The sequence below is a fragment of the Silurus aristotelis genome, assembly GCF_946808225.1.
Source record: "Silurus aristotelis genome assembly, chromosome: 1".
NCBI classification, from domain to species: domain Eukaryota; kingdom Metazoa; phylum Chordata; class Actinopteri; order Siluriformes; family Siluridae; genus Silurus; species Silurus aristotelis.
The window spans coordinates 30104469-30124334 of record NC_139574.1 but is presented as its reverse complement, the minus strand read 5'-3'; the positions used below and the strand labels follow the sequence as shown (position 1 = coordinate 30124334).

Genomic DNA, 19866 nt, shown 5'->3' with positions numbered 1-19866 from the left:
TCTACAGTAAATATTTAGATGGAACTTACATTTTAGATTTATATAGAAAATGTGGAACCCAGGATTTCTGGGATCAGCTCCAGATTAACACTGATAAAGATAAAGCAGTTACTCAAATTGAATATATGCAGGATATGTGTAAAACACCACTGGAAAAAAATCTACAACAATACAACAAAAAAACAATAATTGGACAGAAAATTCTAAATTACAAGAGCAAATAAGGAAACATGACAGCAAAATTAGAATCAGAGCAGCAAATGTGTAAAAAATAAGTGAAAACACAAAAGAGAATTACAAAAGAAGCGGGAAAACCAAAAAGAAATTAAAAGAATCTATCATAGGATGTCAAAACTGTAAATAATCCTAAATGTCTATCATCGCACCATGTTACATAAAATAAATAGGAATTTAGTGATCTTGGCCCATGAGAAATCAATAACAAATACTTTAGACAAGGATTATTTTGTAAGGATTTTTGCGAAGGGAAACAGGAGACTAACGCTGCAGATAGATAGATGGATGGACAGAAAAAAAGAACTTGGGATACAACTGAAGATATAAAGGTTGCTACTGGTTATAAAATGATGCAGTGATGAAAAAATGGAAAAAGAATATTGCATTTTTTATAAAAACTGGCCAAAAAGAAAAGTTCTATTCCTTTTTATGTTTAAATGCCGGACAGACATAAAAAGCATTTTACTGCATGTGACGAATCTGTATGTATGTGTATGTGACAAATAAAATTTGATTTGATTTTGATTTGATTTGAAGTGGTTATATAATGTTTTAATACTGTCTTCGGTTAAGTAATGAATTGAGAAAAGAAATAAATCTAAAAAAGAAAACAAAAAACGAAGAAACCTATAAAAGAAACTTTTTTTCTTTTGTACTGAAGTTTGAAAATAGGCTTCATAAGTTGATTTAAGATATAATGTTATTTGATAGCTAATCTGATCCAATATAAACAAGATTTTTGAAGCTTAAAAAATACATAAAGGTTTTGAGTTTTCAAAGTTGATATTCATAACATTCAAAATTCAAATTCAAAGTCAAATGTATGACATTATAAGTAAAGCAGCCCTTATTAAGTTTTCAGCCTGTGGATGGATTAGATGCTGCTGAGCTGCTCCCAAGACCTGGTGTGTTTGTGATATTCTGTAAAGGCTACGATGCTAACCTGCCGTTTGATCTGAGATTCGTGGGGTTTGATCCCGAGTGCTTTCTCAGCACAACAGATGTCTGCTTCAGATGATTAATTGCTCGCCTCGGGGGAAAGCTCAATGCAGATCCACCACCGAGCCACGAAATGCCAAATCACTACTGCTGAGAAATAAGCAGAGACAAGAGATAAACAAAATATCCTCACGGTTAAAATGGCTCTCACAGTTATTATTACTATTATTGTTATTATTATTATTATTATTATTATTATTATTATTATTATTATTATTATTATTATTATTATTATTGCAGTAATTATGAATATTAATAACAATTTTGGTGATTAATGTTTTTTGTTATACGTTTTTTGTGAAATAAAGTAAAATGTTGGTAAAGAAAATTGAAAAAACAACAAAAAGTAAATAAACAATGTAAAATATCATTGTTTGGTTCAGTGTAAACATTTTACATCCTTCTTGTTAGCTTTTCAGAATATTTCACATTAGATTTTCATTGTAAATTTGTACATTTGTTATTGTTGTTTTACTTTATACATTCGCTATACTTTTTTTTTTTACTATGTTAAACTGCTAATGCATGTTTTCTCCTTGCCAGTGTGGCTTTTTCTCTGCCTAATTAAAGAAGTTCTTTGTTTTAATTGTAGAATTATAGTAAAATGAGCTAAAAACGTTTTTGTCAGTAAAGTCAACATTATTGTGGGACAAAAGTTGTCAAACTGTAAGCAGCCAAAAAAAAAAACACAACAAACAGTATAAATATTATTTAATTGCTGGTGCTAAGTTTTGGGCTGTAAATTCTGGGGTCAAAAACATAGTGAGTATATTCACTCAAGAGAACTAAATAATGTATGAACATCTCACCCAGTATTATGTAAAAGTCATATTCAATCTTAGTAACGCTGGAACAAGGATAAATAAGTGAAAATAATATTCATAGTATTGATGTAGTATCAAACTACTATTGATGTAGTATCAAACTACTCAGATACTTTGTGAATGAGGCTTGAGGCTCAGCTGTGGATAAACTGTTTTTGAAGAAAGCATCATTTTCAGGTTTTAATTAGATGTCAATCTGTTTTTGATTGGATTGTGAGGTATTATTTATGATGTTTTGTTTTAGGGACTTAAGCTTTGACTAGAATTTAAAGATTTTCTTTTAGATTTTGAGTTGATATGTGTTTAGGCTTATACTGAGTTTATACTAAATTATTTTAATATTGCAAATTAAGATTGCAATTTTTTTGAGGTCTATGATTGGAATTTTAAATTAAAAAAGTGTTACAGTTCATTTTTCACACCCCAAATAACACCCTGTTTACTTGCATGCCTTTAAAACTTTTTTTAAACATTTTATTCAAAGTGTCATATTTTATTTGAGGTAAATTGGGATTGGAGCACAGGATTAATCCAGAACATAGAATTTAAGAAGCTCCCGAAGAAATATTTCCACTAAACACTAAACAATTCACAATGAACCCAATTACTGAAACTACCAAATTAACATTAGGTTCTTTTTAATACAACATCTATTTTAGTCTTGCTCAGAACTTGCTCCGAAAACAAGAATTATTGAACTCCAGATTGGTTTTGTAATGATATTGATTGGAGATTTACAGTTTTTCCCGGTTACTTTGGAGCATTTCTCGAATCATCCTTTATATTATTTGCAATAATTGTTCATTAATTAATATTTGTTTTTTCTAAAAAAAATTTATACAAACCGCACAACACAACTTTGTACAAAGCTTGTACATTTCTCAAAATCCTAGTTCATCTCTGAAAAGTAAGTATTTGTTTCAATATACATATCACTGAACAACAAGTCCTTTTGTCAACGTTCGCAAACAAGATAGTAAAAATGTTTAGTCATGTTTTCAAAATGTATATTTTTAGATTGGAATGATTGAAAGGCTGAATTTCTTCTATAAGGCATATATGAATTTTAACAGCACAAATGTACACATTACTGTATAACTATTGGTTAACTATTGATTGCAAGAGAACAAACAGTATTTACACTTTTATTGTACTGTACTAGTTTCAGGGATTGTGAATCTGTGTTTTGCTTTGTCTATATATTGCATGCTCCCCAATTAAGTTAAATCATTGGTTGATCTTGATGCTGTACACTCAAATTCAAATTCTATTTGTCACATACACAATTATTGAGAGTACGACATGCTTTTTGCAACTGTACAACCTGTAAACATGAACAATTTTAATTGAAAAGTAAATAAATAAAATAAATATAAAGTATAAAGTATTAAGTATAGTAATCCCCTTCATTAGTAATATTCATGATTCAGCTTCACAATTCATTAATTCAAGAAAAAAAAAAAAAAACGTTTAATAGAAATGTGAAGAAGATAAGCCTGACAGATTATGACAATTGGTTTAACCATTTTGCATTCATTGAGTTATGCAAAAAAACAATGTCTTGATGTTTAGGGAGTTAAGACTATTCAGGTGATAACCAGTGTAATATATTTTGATCAAAATGTCAAACTACTGATAATGTAGGAAGCACCAGACCATTGTACACTATCAATTAAATAAATGTACCAAAGCATTTGCAATTTGTTGCGAAGGTAGAAATTCTTCTATGATGTGCATAAGTGACTACATGATGTGGAGGTTTAAAAAGTAGTTTTGAGAATTCTATTTCTTATCTGAAATATGCTCCAAAGCAAATAAGAAAAACTGTAAAAGATTAGCAAACAAAAGTGTCTTCTGTCTTAGAATCATTAAAATAATGTATATATTCCCCTGTGTAATATCTCAGTTTAACTTATTGGATGTACAGCGATGAAACAATCAAGAGAGAGAGTGAGAGAGAGTGAGAGAGAGAGAGAGAGAGAGAGAGAGAGAGAGAGAGAGAGAGAGAGAGAGAGAGAGAGAGAGAGGGAAAAAGAGAGGAGGGAGACAAGGATAGAGCGAGAGATAAAGAAGGGGAGGGGTTATAGGAAGGTACTTGTTTCTCATATTCCTAGTGGCCCCACACACTCTCAGCTGGACCACAAACATCTAACAAACATTCTCTTCTTACCCATATCCTCTTTCACAATATAATTTTTTACTCCAGAGTTTGGTTGTACTTTTAACTGAAATGACCAGATTTAATTTGCACCATCCATGAACAATTAATTTTTTAACTTGTGGCTCTGCAAATTTTTACTCCTGCAAAATTTATTTTGAACTCAGTTGAAGGTAAGATCTTAACATGTTATTCTGAATTTTTCCTGCTTGAAGTTTTACTGAGAGTTGCTTTCAAGATTCAACAGGTGTTTATTTTTTTATACATACATCACTACTCTATTATTATTATTATTGTTGTTGTTGTTGTTGTTTTAGTCATTGTTGTTATTGTTTTTTATTTAACAATGTATTTACTAATTAAATGTGGAGTTGTGAAAATATTATTTTTTATTATTTAATTAATAATATTCTTTTTTCATCTATATTAACTATTTGTTTAAAATAGCCACACTGTCAAAAAACCATTGTTCAGGATTTAATTATTAGATAACTATAGCTTGTTGAGCACATTTTTTTTAGAAATTTGCTCCACAAGCTATATAATGTGCTCAACAAGCTATATATATATATATATATATATATATATATATATATATATATATATATATATATATATATATATATATATATATATATATATATATATACACACACTTTAATTTGTCCACATATCCGTAAAAATTTTGTCCACAACCACATATTAAATATTACAAAAATCAAAATAATTTCCCTGATTGATTTATGTTAGACAATCAATATAACTTGTTTCTGAAATTTCTGGCTGTCAATGAACAAAAATGGCAGCCCATCTTGTTGGAATCGTTTTTCAGAGTGTCCCTCATCTGTAACGTCAACATGGCCGATTTGCTCCTCCCCTCCTTCCCGCACTATTATCCATCACTTTCCTCCATCTGCATTCTCTTCCTTCAGCAAAGCCCCATGCTCAGAGGCAGAGCTCCAACCACACACATGTCCTCTGTCATTGCTCCATCCAATCCCTCTGGCTCCACGGGACCAAAAGAGGTGGAGTTGATGTTGGTAAAGGAGCAGAACGGTGTTCAGTTCACCACCTCTGCCCTGGTTGTACCGACAGGCCAGACGCATCCATCTGGAGAGGAACGAGAAACCTGGGCCAAGAAAATCGACTTTCTGCTGTCAGTCATTGGCTTTGCAGTGGACCTTGCTAACGTCTGGAGGTTCCCATACTTATGCTACAAGAATGGAGGAGGTAGGAGGAGAGAACCTTAAGAAGATTTTCATTTCTCTATTTTTTTGTTTTGTTTGTTTATTTGTTGTTTTTTGGAAAAAGAAATACGGTGACTGAGAAGTGCAAAACACATTAACAAATCAGAAAACAAATGAACAAAATAGAATACACAATAAAAAAAAATCAGAAAACAAAATAACAAATCAGAAAACAAAATAACAAACCTGAAAACAAAATAACAATGGCAAAAACAAATGAACGAATTCAAAAACAAAATAACAAATACAGAAGTAGGTATTAAGCACAAACACAATAACCAATGCGAAAACACAATGACAATTCAGACAAACCAGAAAAGTTAGGCATAGTTTGCAAATGGAACACTTACTGATCATAGGACAAGACACCTGTCATTCAAGATATACAGGAAGTACAACAGTCTGCGGCAGGAGAAAGTTGAAACTAATGTGTAAAAGTGTACAAACTAATCTTTATGTCAAGATATACTGCCAGCATCTCCAACATCACTGCATATGAATGTCCTTCCTCGAAGTACCGTTAAATAAATCGCATTTACTCCTTGCTTGCCAATGTTTACTTCTGTTATTTTGTTATATTTAAAGGTGCACTAATCAAAATAAAAAAATAGTGTAAAGGAAACGGAGAACTTTACACATGTAAAAGGAAAAAAATTATAAGATTTCATACTTCCTGTATATCTTGAATGACAGGTGTCCCGTCCAATGATCGGTAAGTGTTCCATTCAAAAACTATACATACCTTTTCCGGTTTGTCTAAATTGTCGGTGTGTTTTCGCATTGGTTAATGTGTTTGCGGATTTGTTATTTTGTTTTTTAATTTGTTAATTTGTTTTTGCATTTGTTATTTTGTTTTCGGTTTGTTATTTTGTTTTTGCATTTGTTCATTCATTTTCTGATTTGTTAGTGTGTTTTGCACTTCTTGGACACCGTAAAAATAAAAATAAGAGAAGCTCCACAGATGCCTGGAGAAAGATGGCCTCAAGATGACCTGCAAGATTAGCTCCAAAACTGAAGACAACTTTGATGTTAAACTGATATTTCCTGACCTAAGATACTTAGAGAAGAAGTTCTTCGATATTCATGAAAAGTGTTTGAGTGTGATTTTGATATTATATTGACTTTTTGATTACATTAAATTTCAGAAAAATCTATATAACAATTTCCATAAATAATGGATGACAGAACTGTATTAATTTAAATGTTTTTGTAAAAAATTATTCATTAAAAAATTATATCCATATCTAATAATTAAAAAAATATCGTTACGAATTATTCATATATAAATTTTTATTACTAATTTTAAAAACGTATTTGCTTTGTTTAAATTCATGACCAAATCTGATATCAATAATATTTTTTTATATACCTATCCCCCATGACCTCCCACTTTCTCAAGGTGCCTTTCTTGTCCCCTACTTGTTCTTCATGGTGATTGCTGGAATGCCACTTTTCTATATGGAATTAGCATTGGGACAATACAACCGAGAAGGTGCTGCAGGAGTATGGAAGATTTGTCCAATATTTAAAGGTAACAATGTGATGATATGGTGCAAATAGAATTTATTTAAAGATTCTGGCCTTATTAAATATTGATGTCTCCCAAAATGACAAAACTGACAGCTATTTATAAGTGGGCAAAGTTCGGTGTAATTACAGCATTACTTTACAGGACAGCCATAAGTTTAACAGGAGAGCCATAAAAATAATGTAGTAGTGAAGGGCAAAATCCTGAATAAACCTCAAGCTTACTGTATACTCAAAGATCTATTGGCAGAGAATCTTCATTGTATACTAAATGCTGACACTTAAGAAGGCATATTATTATATAGTTCTTGAAAAATGTACAGTGTAAAACAGGCTAATGATTAGATATTTTGTGCAACCTTTATTTCTCAACTGAGTTTCATACAATTTTACTACTATAGCCTTGTGATTTTGTATTGACATTTTGAAATTTCTGAAAGTTCAACAATTTGTTACCATTTTGGGCTGGTTTAGAAATCTATATGTAATATAGAATTGTATTTAATAAATGCAATTGAAGTAAAATATGCTAAAAGGTTAGTAAATCATCACAATATGATTAAAGTGTATTACTGGTACGTACCTTCTGTGCCATATCAGCAGTGTAGTCGGTATCAGTAAGTAAATTTCCATGAACTCTGCATTCAGTTAGGCAGGTACCATTTATCTCTTCATGAAAGTCTGAAATGGGAGACCATCAAATTCGCTTTTAGTTAAAAAACCCTAAAAGCATGTCACTCTTAAGTTAATTGACTGGATGGAGAGAATTAACTTGCATGAAGAAACCTTGTATCTGTGTGACCTTAATTATTTCCTCTTTTTAGATATGTAGGTGGCCAGTCATTCATTTTACACACACACACACACACACACACACACACACACACACACACACACACACACACACACACACACACACACACACACACACACACCAGTCAGGCTTAACTTTATGACCACCTGCCTAAAATAGTGTTGGTCCCCCTTTTGCTGCCAAAACAGTCCTTACCATTTGAACAATAACAGTATTAATTTATTCAGCAATTTAAGCTACAAGAGCTCATCTGTTAGATGGGACCACATGCATCATTGAGCCTGAGCCGCCCATGACCCTGTCACTGGTTCTCCACTGTTCCACCTTGGACCACTTTTGATAGATACTGACCACTGCAGACCTGGAACAGCCCACAAGAGCTGCAAATTTGGAAATGCAAGATCCAGTTGTCTAGCCATCACAATTTGCCACTTGTAAAACTCAAACAAATGCTTATGCTTGCCCATTATTCCTGCTTCTAATACATCAACTTTAAGGACAAAATGTTCACTTGCTGCCTACTATATTCCACCCACTAACTGGTGCCATGATGAAGAGATAATCAGTGTTATTCACTTTACCGGTCATAATGATATAATGTCATAATGTTATGCCTAATATATATACTAGGGTTGTCGATCGAAACGTCATGAATAATGTCTGATGTCTTTTCACCTTGGTGTTGTGCTAACACACACCTGAATGCTCCAGACATCAGCAAAATGCCCTTAGAGATTTTAGAGAAGCAATTCTTGCTGTCAATCAATCTGGGAAGGATTAAAGGACCATGATCAAACAATTTAAAATCCATTATTTTATAGTGAGGAAGAGTATTCACAAGTGGATAACATTCAAGACAGTTGCCAATCTTCCCAGAAGTGGACAGCCCAACAAATTCACCCCAAGGCCAGATTTTGCAATGCTCTGAAAAACTCTGACAAGCCTCATTTCTAATTATAAAGTTCATGACATGGTTGGTATGGTTGTTTGGAAGGGTTGCCAGGAGAAAGAACATGGCAGCATGGCTTAGCTTTGCAAAGTTGCATCTAAACAAACCACAATACTTCTGCAATTCTATAAGACCAGAGTGGATAAATTTGGCCATAATGCACACCACCATATTTGACAAAAACCAAACCCAGCAAATCAGCACAAACACTTCATACCAAATGTCAAGGACAGTGGTGTAAGGTTGATGATTTGAGCTGGTTTTGCAGCCACGGGAACTGGGCAAAATTGCAGTCATTGTTTGGACCATGAACTCCAGAGTATACTGTATACTCTTTTAGCAGAGTCTAATGTGAGGCTATCTCCCTGACAACTAAAGCTTGGTTGGCAGATATAGAAATTTTGTAAATATACAACAGATTGGCTAAAAAAAAAAGAACAGGTTCAAGCTGTTGCAATTGTCCAGTCAAAGTCCAGACCTCAACTCAAATGAAATGCTGTGGCAGAACCTTGAGTGCTGTGCATAAAATAATGCACACAAACCTTAATGAACTGAATTAATGTTTTATGCTATGGTTTATGATAGTGAACTGATACAGTCATAGAGAACATAAACACAAGTTTATAAGTAAAGGTGGTTCTACAAGCCATTGAATAATAAGGTGTACTTCACACTCGGATTGTCCATTTCAGCTTGATTTTTGTAAATACAAATAATGACAGTGTAATATGTCACATGTTTTTCATCTGAGGTTGTATTTACATCATTTTTAAACCTAATAAGCACCAGATGATTTATTATGTGCAGATATGAAAAAACATATAATTCAAAGAGAGTGTACATTCTTTTTAATTTCATTTTTTGTAGCTCATTAATTTAGCTACATTTTGGACCTAGTGTTTTTTTGCTAGCTAAGGTTAATAAATGGCTGTTGTATGTCTAGGTCATTTTGAATACCTTAAGCTCCCACCAGATATATTTCAAACATCAATCTACTACAGAAATCATTACAACATAATGTTATTCAAGCTAGTTAATAAGAACAAGCATTTTGTTTCCTAATGTAAAATTTCAAAAAGCCAAACACATTGTGTGTTTGTGGGTAGAGCTACAGGTGTGTGATCAGATTTAGATTCACAACAGACTGAGCTGTCAGAATGAGGGAGAAGAAGAAAGAGAAAGACAGACATCTTAATGACAAGCTCTGTTTTCTGTGAGGCTGCCACTCGGCAGGAGATTACTGTAATTACTGCTGATCAACACGTTCACTTCCTCACGATCAATGCTTTGCAAAGCGCTGAAAATTGCACATGTGCACACAAAGAGATGACGTGTGTGTCTCCTAGCACAAAAAAAACAACCCTTATTATTATTAATTTTATACAACGCAATTAGAGCAATTAGATAATTCCCAATATTACACCTCTCAACAAGATTAGGAATCCTCCCGATGGAACATGTAGGTGTAGAAATAACAAAGGGAGACAATCATACAGCACGTGCTATGGTGTCCTCCAAAATTATTGGCAACCCTCCAGATAATGTAGGATAAAATGCATAAGACATGCAACACGTGATATTTTAAACATCTCAATAACACATACACATTAGAGAATTATTGGATTGTTTAAATCTTTTTAAGTGTTTAAATGTAGCTTTTACAAAATGCTGGTTTCAATATAATTACCTGTCAAGAGAAAAATATAAAGGATCTTACATAAATCTTTTCATTATACCTCAGGGAAACAGCACAGGTTAACAAGCAATGATTAAAAACATCTTGGGAACTAAAAAAATATTTTCCAATATTCCTTCAAAAGGTTTTAAATTTATATTTTAAACCTTGTAGTTCATTTACTTAACTAATTAGATTAAAGTTTGGCTAAAGGACAATAATTCTTTCCAATAAATAGTTTGTTATTAGTATTTTTTAATGTTATAATTTGATCTGACAGTCTCCATAGTTTTTGTGAAGAATTCCTTATTACTGGTCATTTTATACATTTATCCATAAAAAGCTGATTTTTAAACTTCACATGCATTATTACTGCTTCACTTTTCTTATATGTGTTGAGAAAAAAAGAGCTATTTTCCTCCAGATGTGTGCCCTGAGGAAGTTGCTGAATTATTAACACTGCTTTGGGCTGTTGAGGGTAAACGTAAGAAAAATTAAATGGCCTTTCTGTGTTGCTAATTCAGAAACAATAAGGTTTAAAAACTGCAGTGTGATCCATGAGTCCACTAAGCAATCACACGAAAAATTTGTGCTAAAATTTTGTCACTTAATATAGGAATTGTGAAAACTATTTTTATGCATTGGCAAGTAATCTACATTCTCCCTGTTTTCAGGTGTTGGCTTCACAGTGATCCTTATCTCACTATATGTTGGTTTCTACTATAATGTCATCATTGCCTGGGCACTTTTCTACCTGTTCTCATCATTTTCCTCTGAGCTGCCATGGGTTGACTGCAACAACACGTGGAACAGCGCAAACTGCTCTGACCTCAATGCTACCTCTCTGAATGACTCGCACAAAGCCACTCCTGCTTTGGAGTATTTCGAGTGAGTGCGTGTGTATGCTGTAAAACACAGAACTAATACTAAAACTTTTTTTAATACTGGTGGCCAGCTATTAAAATGGCAAGTTAGAAATAGAAACATAGCATTAGGCTAATATTGGCCAATATGTTACTAGATTTACTGGTGATAACTAACACAACAATCTAATGTTGCATAACTAGCTACATTTGCAAGTAAGTTGTTTATCAAGCCCATAAAAGTTGTGATATAGTTATTATATTTTTTCACTGTAGCTTTGAAAAGTCATAAGCTACCAACTACTGCTAAGAAAGTAATGGCAAGTTTACTAAGCTAACCAGTTTCTGGACAGATTTATCACAGAAAATCTATATTAAATATGTATATATAAGAATTTGTAAATGTAATGATGATGTAACCTATCATATAGGAATTAATGTATATTATCTTTATGAATATTGTTATCTGTTGTTTATTAAAAAATTAATTTCCTGTAGGCGTGGTGTGCTGCACATTCAAGACAGTGCAGGGATTGATAATCTTGGCCTGCCTCGTTGGCAGCTCACTTCCTGTCTTGCTGTAGTCATTGTGGTACTGTACTTCAGTCTGTGGAAAGGAGTCAAAACCTCAGGCAAAGTGAGACATCAGAATTACAGAAACTTACAAAAAATATTCATACAAATACTGACATCCATGGCAGGAATAAAACCTGTGTGTGTGTAGGTGGTGTGGATCACTGCCACAATGCCTTATGTGGTTCTGACGGTTCTTCTGCTGCGTGGTGTGACTCTGCCTGGAGCCATCGATGGCATTAAAGCCTACCTGAGTGTGGACTTTCTGCGCCTGTGTGATGCTCAGGTACACACACGCACACACACTGAGATTAACACTTGTAAAGAGATGTTTACAGTGATAGTGTTAATGGCAATTGCTGCTTAAATGCACATGGATGTCAAAATGTGTAAGGGCAATAGTTGGACAAGGTGGAAAGGTTTATAAATGGAGACATCGACAGATAACGTAATAGATAAACTAAAAGATGGGCAGATAAGAAGGTAGATAAATGCATAGAGGGATAGAGAAACGGATAATAATTTTTATAAATTGCAGTATAAACGTGGTGTAATGTGTGTCTTTTACTGGTGTATCATGGTGAAGCATATGAATCGCAGAAACGGTGTTTGTGATAAATTTCGCAATGCCTCGCTGGTCACTCGCTCCTCAAACGGCCTCAAAGCTGCAGTTTGAGAATTAGATTAGACGCATGCAAGCGGCGGCAATTTGCAAAATTACCCTGCATTCAACGAGTTCCTTTCATCTCTGAGCTCAATGAGTTCCTGCAATTATCCCTAATGATGGCACTGCAGCCGCTTTGTGTGTGTTTGTGTGTTTGTGTGTGTGTGTGTGTGTGTGTGTGTGTGTGTGTGTGTGTGTGTGTGTGTGTGTGTGTGTGTAGGTCTGGATTGAAGCGGCAACACAAATCTGCTTCTCTTTAGGAGTCGGCTTCGGTGTTTTAATCGCCTTCTCCAGCTACAACAAATTCACCAACAACTGCTACAGGTACACACTGTACACACACAGATATAATTGGGTTTATCCAGCAACAAGTTAATGAACAAATGCTACTAGTATATACATGCACACTGTATACATAGTACTCACGCTGTACACACTTGACATACACTTATTGTACTCATACAGAGTACTCACTGGAAACACACTGTAATCATACATAATATATGCCATTCATAAAATAAACACACACACACACACACACACACACACACACACACACACACACACACACACATTCATTGTATATACACTGCACATGCACCCTGTAACCAAAAGACTCAAACTGTAAACACACCCCTATGAAGATTATTACCTGTAAATAGAAGTACACATTGCAGACACTTTACACATAATGTACACACTTTACTTACACACTGTTTTCTCAGTTACTCATACTTTTCACACACACAGTTTAATCACTTGTTCACTGTATGTGTACATAAAATGTACTCACACTCGACAACCATTATATACACACCACACATAATCAATACACACTGTACTCACAGTGCACTTACACATTTCACATACTCACACTTATACACTGCAGACAAAGAACATTCCTGATTCTCACTGATTCACACACCATGCTCATACAACTCAAACACTGTACCCAATTTCCTTAAATCACATGCTTAGAAACATATATGTTTTGTTCACAAACCCTAATATTGTTCAGCACTACAACTCACACTTTACACACATTATAGTTCACCCACTGTAACTTGCAGTGTGTATGTGTGATGTGCATATAATGTTTGTGCAGTGGAGTACATTTCATGGCCACTGCAACGCATCATCACAGGCCTGTTTATTGGGTGTTTTCAGAGACGCCATCATCACCAGCTCCATCAACTCACTGACCAGCTTCTTCTCCGGGTTTGTCATCTTTTCCTTCCTGGGCTACATGTCCCAGAAACACAACGTGGCCCTTGATAAAGTGGCCACTGATGGTAAGTGGGTGATCATAAGGATAGGGAACTTTTCTCACCTAGCATGATCCTTGTATAGTAAAAAAAAATAAAATAAATAAATAACGTAAGAATCAAGATTGTGGATGTGGAAAGATACAAAAATAATAAAAAGATGTAGAACAGTGCTAAAAAAAGTTGTGAGTGCTTTGGGCATGTTAAGAGTTACTGTAATTCATTTCGTTTCCATTTATTCAATTTGTGTGAATAAAATAAAATAAGGTTTAAACAGTATAATTGATAAAACTGAGACAGAATTGTGGATGAGTAAATGGGTGAGACAATTACTGAAGGATGAATATGTGAGAGACCTATGGATGTATACATGAATGGATGAATGGATGTATACAGACCAATAGGAGAATTGGTGGATGGACAGTGTGATGCATGCCCTCTGGATCGCTAGAAGGAAAGATTAATTTATGAGGAAAATCTGTGGACAGATGCAGGAGATAGAAACATAAATGGATTAATAAGGAAATGAATCATGCTAAGTCAATGGATGGATGGATGGATGGATGGATGGATGGATGGATGGATGGATGGATGGAGACAAACCTATGGATTGAAGGAGACAGAACTGTGGACAGATGGATGATAAATAGTGACAAACCATGAATGGTTGGCTGTAAACATACTTGTAGACAGATAGATGGATAGACAGACTGATGAATGAAAATATATAAGACATATAAAAAGAAAGTCGAAGACAGACAGACCCTTACATAATAGAATAGATAGAGAAGGACCTTTGAATGACAGACAGTTAAACATTTAACCATTAACAATGTAACAGGTTTATTTTTTGTCCTGCAGGTCCTGGTTTGGTGTTTATAATTTACCCAGAAGCCATTGCAACACTGCCAGGCTCCTCTGTCTGGGCTGTGATATTCTTCATCATGCTGCTCACTCTGGGCATCGACAGTGCTGTAAGAACCTTAAAACGCACACACAGCAATTAGGGCCAAAATACATTTACTAAACAGCAACACATTAATAAATACTTTTCTTTACAATGTTTCTATTTAGTGCTAGAACTACAATTCTTTACATTTTACTTACAATTGTTTACAATAAGACAACATATTTTTTTAAAAAAATTCTAAGTTATCCTTTGTGCAGGTTTCATTCAGAGAGGTAATGAGTGGTGGATGAAGCCCACTTTGCCTTGTTGCATCCATGCAAGTCAGAATGCAGATGGTGAGATAAGAGTTGCATTGTGGGAATCAATTAATTTATTCCACTTTCTTATCATCTGCTACAGATGGGTGGCATGGAATCAGTGATAACAGGACTCATTGATGAATTCAAGTTCCTGCACAAACACAGAGAACTGTTTACACTCTTCATTGTGGTGTCCACCTTCCTCATCTCCCTGCTCTGCGTAACGAACGTGAGTCAGACACAAACATGGCCAGCTTGAGGCAAGACTAAGACTTTACATAAACTTGAGAGACAGAATAGTTTCAGATAACAATTAAAAATCTCTGTGTGCTAAGACCTTCCCCCTTGTTCATTTGTTACAGGGAGGAATCTATGTGTTCACATTGTTGGACCACTTTGCGGCAGGGACATCGATCCTCTTTGGCGTGCTGATTGAAGCCATCGGCATTGCCTGGTTTTATGGTGAGTGTTTGTGTTCAGGGAAGCTGATTCTCCATTACTGCATTGACAGCCAATCAGGGATGAGATAGGCTGGTTGTGTTTCAATTTATTTTTGCTTTATTAGACACAGCATCCCACTGGACTTGAACAACACATAATCTTTGTATGAGCTAACATTTTCTTTCACAATCTAGTTCCCCTTTCAATAGGACACACTGGTTACCATTATCAGCTAAGTGTGGACAAACAGTTTTTCAATTACTATAGCATTATTATAGAATAATACTATTCTATTATAGAACACATAAACGCTGAATTAAGACTTGCATTTCCCAAACCAATACTTGTAAATAAACTAATATTTAAAATAAAGTGGAAATCATGTGACCTGCTGAAATAAAAAAAATAAATTAAAATAAATTAAAATAAACATCATATGAGTACATCCTACTGTTTAAAGATGAACTTTGCAAATGTTCCCTGAGGCGAAACTCAGCCAAACAACTGACCTGAACTTCAAAAGAACAGCAGGGTCATCAGAGACCAAAAGGAAGAGAACATGAGTTGACCTTTGACCTAAAAGTTCACCAGGATCCAGGCTATGATCCAAAAACTTGGGTAGTTGTTCCAGAAAAAGCAAAATGAGTCATGCCTGAGGAACATTGGCACTGACAGAGACCTGCAGCAGAAAACATGTCACTGACATGCAGTTGCTATTTATAGTTACATTGTCTCTCAGAATTCCTCTTTCTTCTTTGATTAAAGTATTTGGTCACATAAAAAAAAGGCTAAATGTGCACCAAAGAGAACATTCCGCTCTGTTCATGACTTAGGAAAGGACTCTTTATGTTACTATGCTCATGATGCTCATGATGATATGAGATCATCAAGATGAAAAGTAATAAAAAACAGCAGGTTACATTGATCTAATCCAATGGCATTGAGGTAATCTGTGTGGCCTAATACTGAAAATGAAGTAACTACCAAATTCTAGAATTACACAGCATCTCCATTTATTAGAGTAGCATTTTTTTTTTCCAATTTAGATTGCTAAGACAACTCTCCTATGTATTTTACTTACTAGGCTTAAGAGAGACTAGCAAAAGCAGTCTTGTGATTGGTCAGTGTGAAGCTTACCCAATGTTTTGCCCCTAATTAGAAAAATTTAGTGAACAAGTTGACACTTTGTATATGTGTATGTGTGTGTAGGTGTGGATCGTTTCAGCGATGATATCCAGGAGATGATTGGGCAGAGACCAGGAATTTACTGGAGGCTCTGCTGGAAATTTGTCAGTCCCTGTTTCTTGCTGGTACAGGACACTTTTTTTTTTGCATTACTTATTTGCTTAGAGATTATGCAGCTGTAAATCAAAGTAATGTTGATGGCAATAAAGAAAAATTTGGTCAGCTTAAAATAATTTCCTACCTGCAAATCTTGAAAGCTAGCTTGTAAAGCAACAAATAAATAAAAAAAAATGCTTGTTGTACACTAATTACTGCAATTTTATCACTTTTCCATCTCCTATCTAGTTCATGGTGGTAGTTAGCTTTGCGACCTTTAACCCCCCGAAATATGGCTCCTACTCGTTTCCAACGTGGGCCAACATGCTCGGCTGGTGTTTGTCTATTTCCTCCATGATCATGGTTCCCATCTACGCCATCTACAAGTTTTGTGTCCTGCCTGGAAGCTTCTGTACCGTACGTCTTGCGTTCAGCTGCATGCACTTACACCCGTATGCATAATAGCAGAGTGTTTCTTCTGCAAGACAGCAAACCTTTGCTCATGAGCTCATACAGTCTTTAAGTGGTGTCGCTAATAAAGAAAACTTCAGAATTTCCTGGTTTTATATAAGTAGTATTAATAAAAAACCTTTTATAGTTTAAACCTTTTATAGTCTTTCAGTTGTCCCACTAGAGTGTTGAGAATTTTCTTCATCGTATCTTAATTGGGGAGTGGTAGTGTAAATGGGGAGTGGTAGCTCAGTGGTTAAGGTGCTGGGACACTGATCGGAAGGTCAAGCGTACAGGCCCTGGTATCGCTAAGCTGCTACTCCTGGGCCCTTGAGCAAGGCCCTTAACTTTCTGTGTTCCAGGGGCACTATATTATGGCTGACCCCAGGTTCTGAATAAGCTATTCTAAAGGATGTCTGTATATTATAGGTTCTTAACACCCTTAAGGATCTTGTTGGAACCCTATAGGAGAGGAGATAATTTGTTCTTATTAACTCTTAAGTGTAAAAAGTAATGTATTTTATATTTTAACTTGCTTTTTAATTATTGTTTTTTTGGTTGTAGAAACTGGCGTATGCCATCACACCAGAGACTGAGCATCACCTGGTTGAGCGTGGTGAGGTGCGACAGTTCACGGTATGCAATGAGATGTTTAAACTAAGATGTTTTCAATGCGAAGCTAAAAATGAACAATTTTAAAAAAAATGCTAAAAAGCTAAATAAGTCAAAGCAGCTGAACAGTGATAAAACAAAATGTAAATGGAAGGCTCAGTTCAAATGTATTTCATGAGGTGAAAACTTTGTGTATTTAAGCGATTTATATAACGAAATAATTATATGGTTATTTTTAGATGATGAAATAACCGTAAATTTTCCATAAATATTTTTTATATTATTTTAATTTATCCAATGAAATCACTTCCACATATTTATTGTAATAATTTTGCAGTATAAAAAGATCAAATGAAAATGTGATGGTTGTAATTTTTATATATAAAACAAATATTCCTTTTTTAATTGCACCAAATGCACTCTAAAAGCTCTATACAGTGTCCTCATGTGTTCTCTGTTTTCTTTTTAGCTTCATCACTGGCTGGTGGTGTGAATGTGTTGGAGAAATAAGTTAATTCCTCCAGCTCTGTAGGGAGCGCTGTGTACCAAACAAGCCGTACGTCTCGTCCTTCTTTCTTGTATTATAAAAAAAAGAAATGTGTGGCAGTGATGTGGTTTTTGATCACAATAGGTTCTGTCAAAAAATATGTATCCCAAGTACAGGCTATATCCCACACGCTAGTGAGAAAACTTGCCCCATACAAATGATCTAACTAATAAATAGAATTTGCTCGAACACTGTTTGTGATAGTGATCTTTTATATTTATTTTAGTGCTAAAGCAATTGTGTAGTACACAAATTTTCTCAAACACTTTGATAGTTAAATATATATATTTTTTAATTGCAGATGCAAATAGTATGATTTTATTATTATTATTATTATTATTATTATTATTATTATTATTATTATTATTGCTCTGAGACAGGGACAATGGTGTGACCTTCAAAAAAACTAGCGTTTGGGACATGGGCAAAATCTCTCTATATGATGACTGTTATGATGACTGTTTACTGTTTATATATATATTATTTTGTGATTAGAGTAAAACCTGAGCCCTATTGATCAATGTAATTGATGTGTCAAAAAGTATATACTGACTAAAAACCTATAAAATAATGTTTCATATGATCTAGTGATACAGTAAACTCTCTACATCGTTATGTGTGTTTTAAATAAAAAACAAAACAATGGACACAGTGATCAGGTTTAGCGAGTTAATCAAGCCATATTTGTGCATCAGCTTTACTCCACTGTTTGTGGATTTGTGAATTTATATTTTCACAAATTTTTTGCATGATTAGTAATAGACAGTCAATATATCATTACATTTAGTGCTCAAATCTATACAAATTTGAGTCTAATTAATTCATATTTGTATTTTTGTTAGAATATTATATAATGTTTTATTTTCAAAAAATAAAATACAGACTTAATAAAAAAAAAACTTCCTTCAATACTATTAAAAAGCTTATATAACCAAGAATAATATCAAATGTGCATAGATTTAATAATAATAATATAATTGTGATAAGTGAAATTGATCTGCTGTATAAATATCAATAAAGAGCCTGTGGATAAAAAGATGTGTGCATGTTTGGGTTATTTTCTGTTTGCATACACAGTGAGGAAAATAAGTATTTGAACACTCTGCTATTTTGCAAGTTCTCCCACTTAGAAATCATGGAGGGGTCTGAAATTGTCATCGTAGGTGCATGTCCACTGTGAGAGACATAATCTAAAAAAAAAATCCAGAAATCACAATATATGATTTTTAAACTATTTATTTGTATGATACAGCTGCAAATAAGTATTTGAACACCTGTCTATCAGCTAGAATTCTGACCCTCAAAGACCTGTTAGTCTGCCTTTAAAATGTCCACCTCCACTACATTTATTATCCTAAATTAGATGCACCTGTTTGAGGTCGTTAGCTGCATAAAGACACCTGTCCACCCCATACAATCAGTGAGAATCCAACTACTAACATGGCCAAGACCGAAGAGCTGTCCAGAGACAAAATTGTACACCTCCACAAGGCTGGAAAGAGCTACTGGGAAATTACCAAGCAGCTTGATG

At 34.2% G+C, this 19866-nt stretch overlaps 1 protein-coding gene across 1 annotated transcript; it reads left to right on the top strand.

Annotated features, from left to right (window-relative positions):
* Window positions 1-4181: 4181 nt before the first annotated feature.
* On the top strand, window positions 4182-18385 carry slc6a3 (solute carrier family 6 member 3). Its single transcript, XM_083554965.1, has 15 exons — window positions 4182-4391; window positions 5151-5448; window positions 6865-6996; window positions 11105-11318; window positions 11792-11930; window positions 12018-12152; window positions 12751-12854; window positions 13698-13822; window positions 14657-14769; window positions 15105-15233; window positions 15367-15466; window positions 16655-16755; window positions 16976-17143; window positions 17741-17812; window positions 18258-18385. Exons 2-15 carry the CDS (start codon window positions 5160-5162, stop codon window positions 18279-18281), a joined length of 1845 nt encoding a protein of 614 aa, XP_083411091.1. The 5' UTR covers window positions 4182-4391; window positions 5151-5159; the 3' UTR covers window positions 18282-18385.
* Window positions 18386-19866: the final 1481 nt, after the last annotated feature.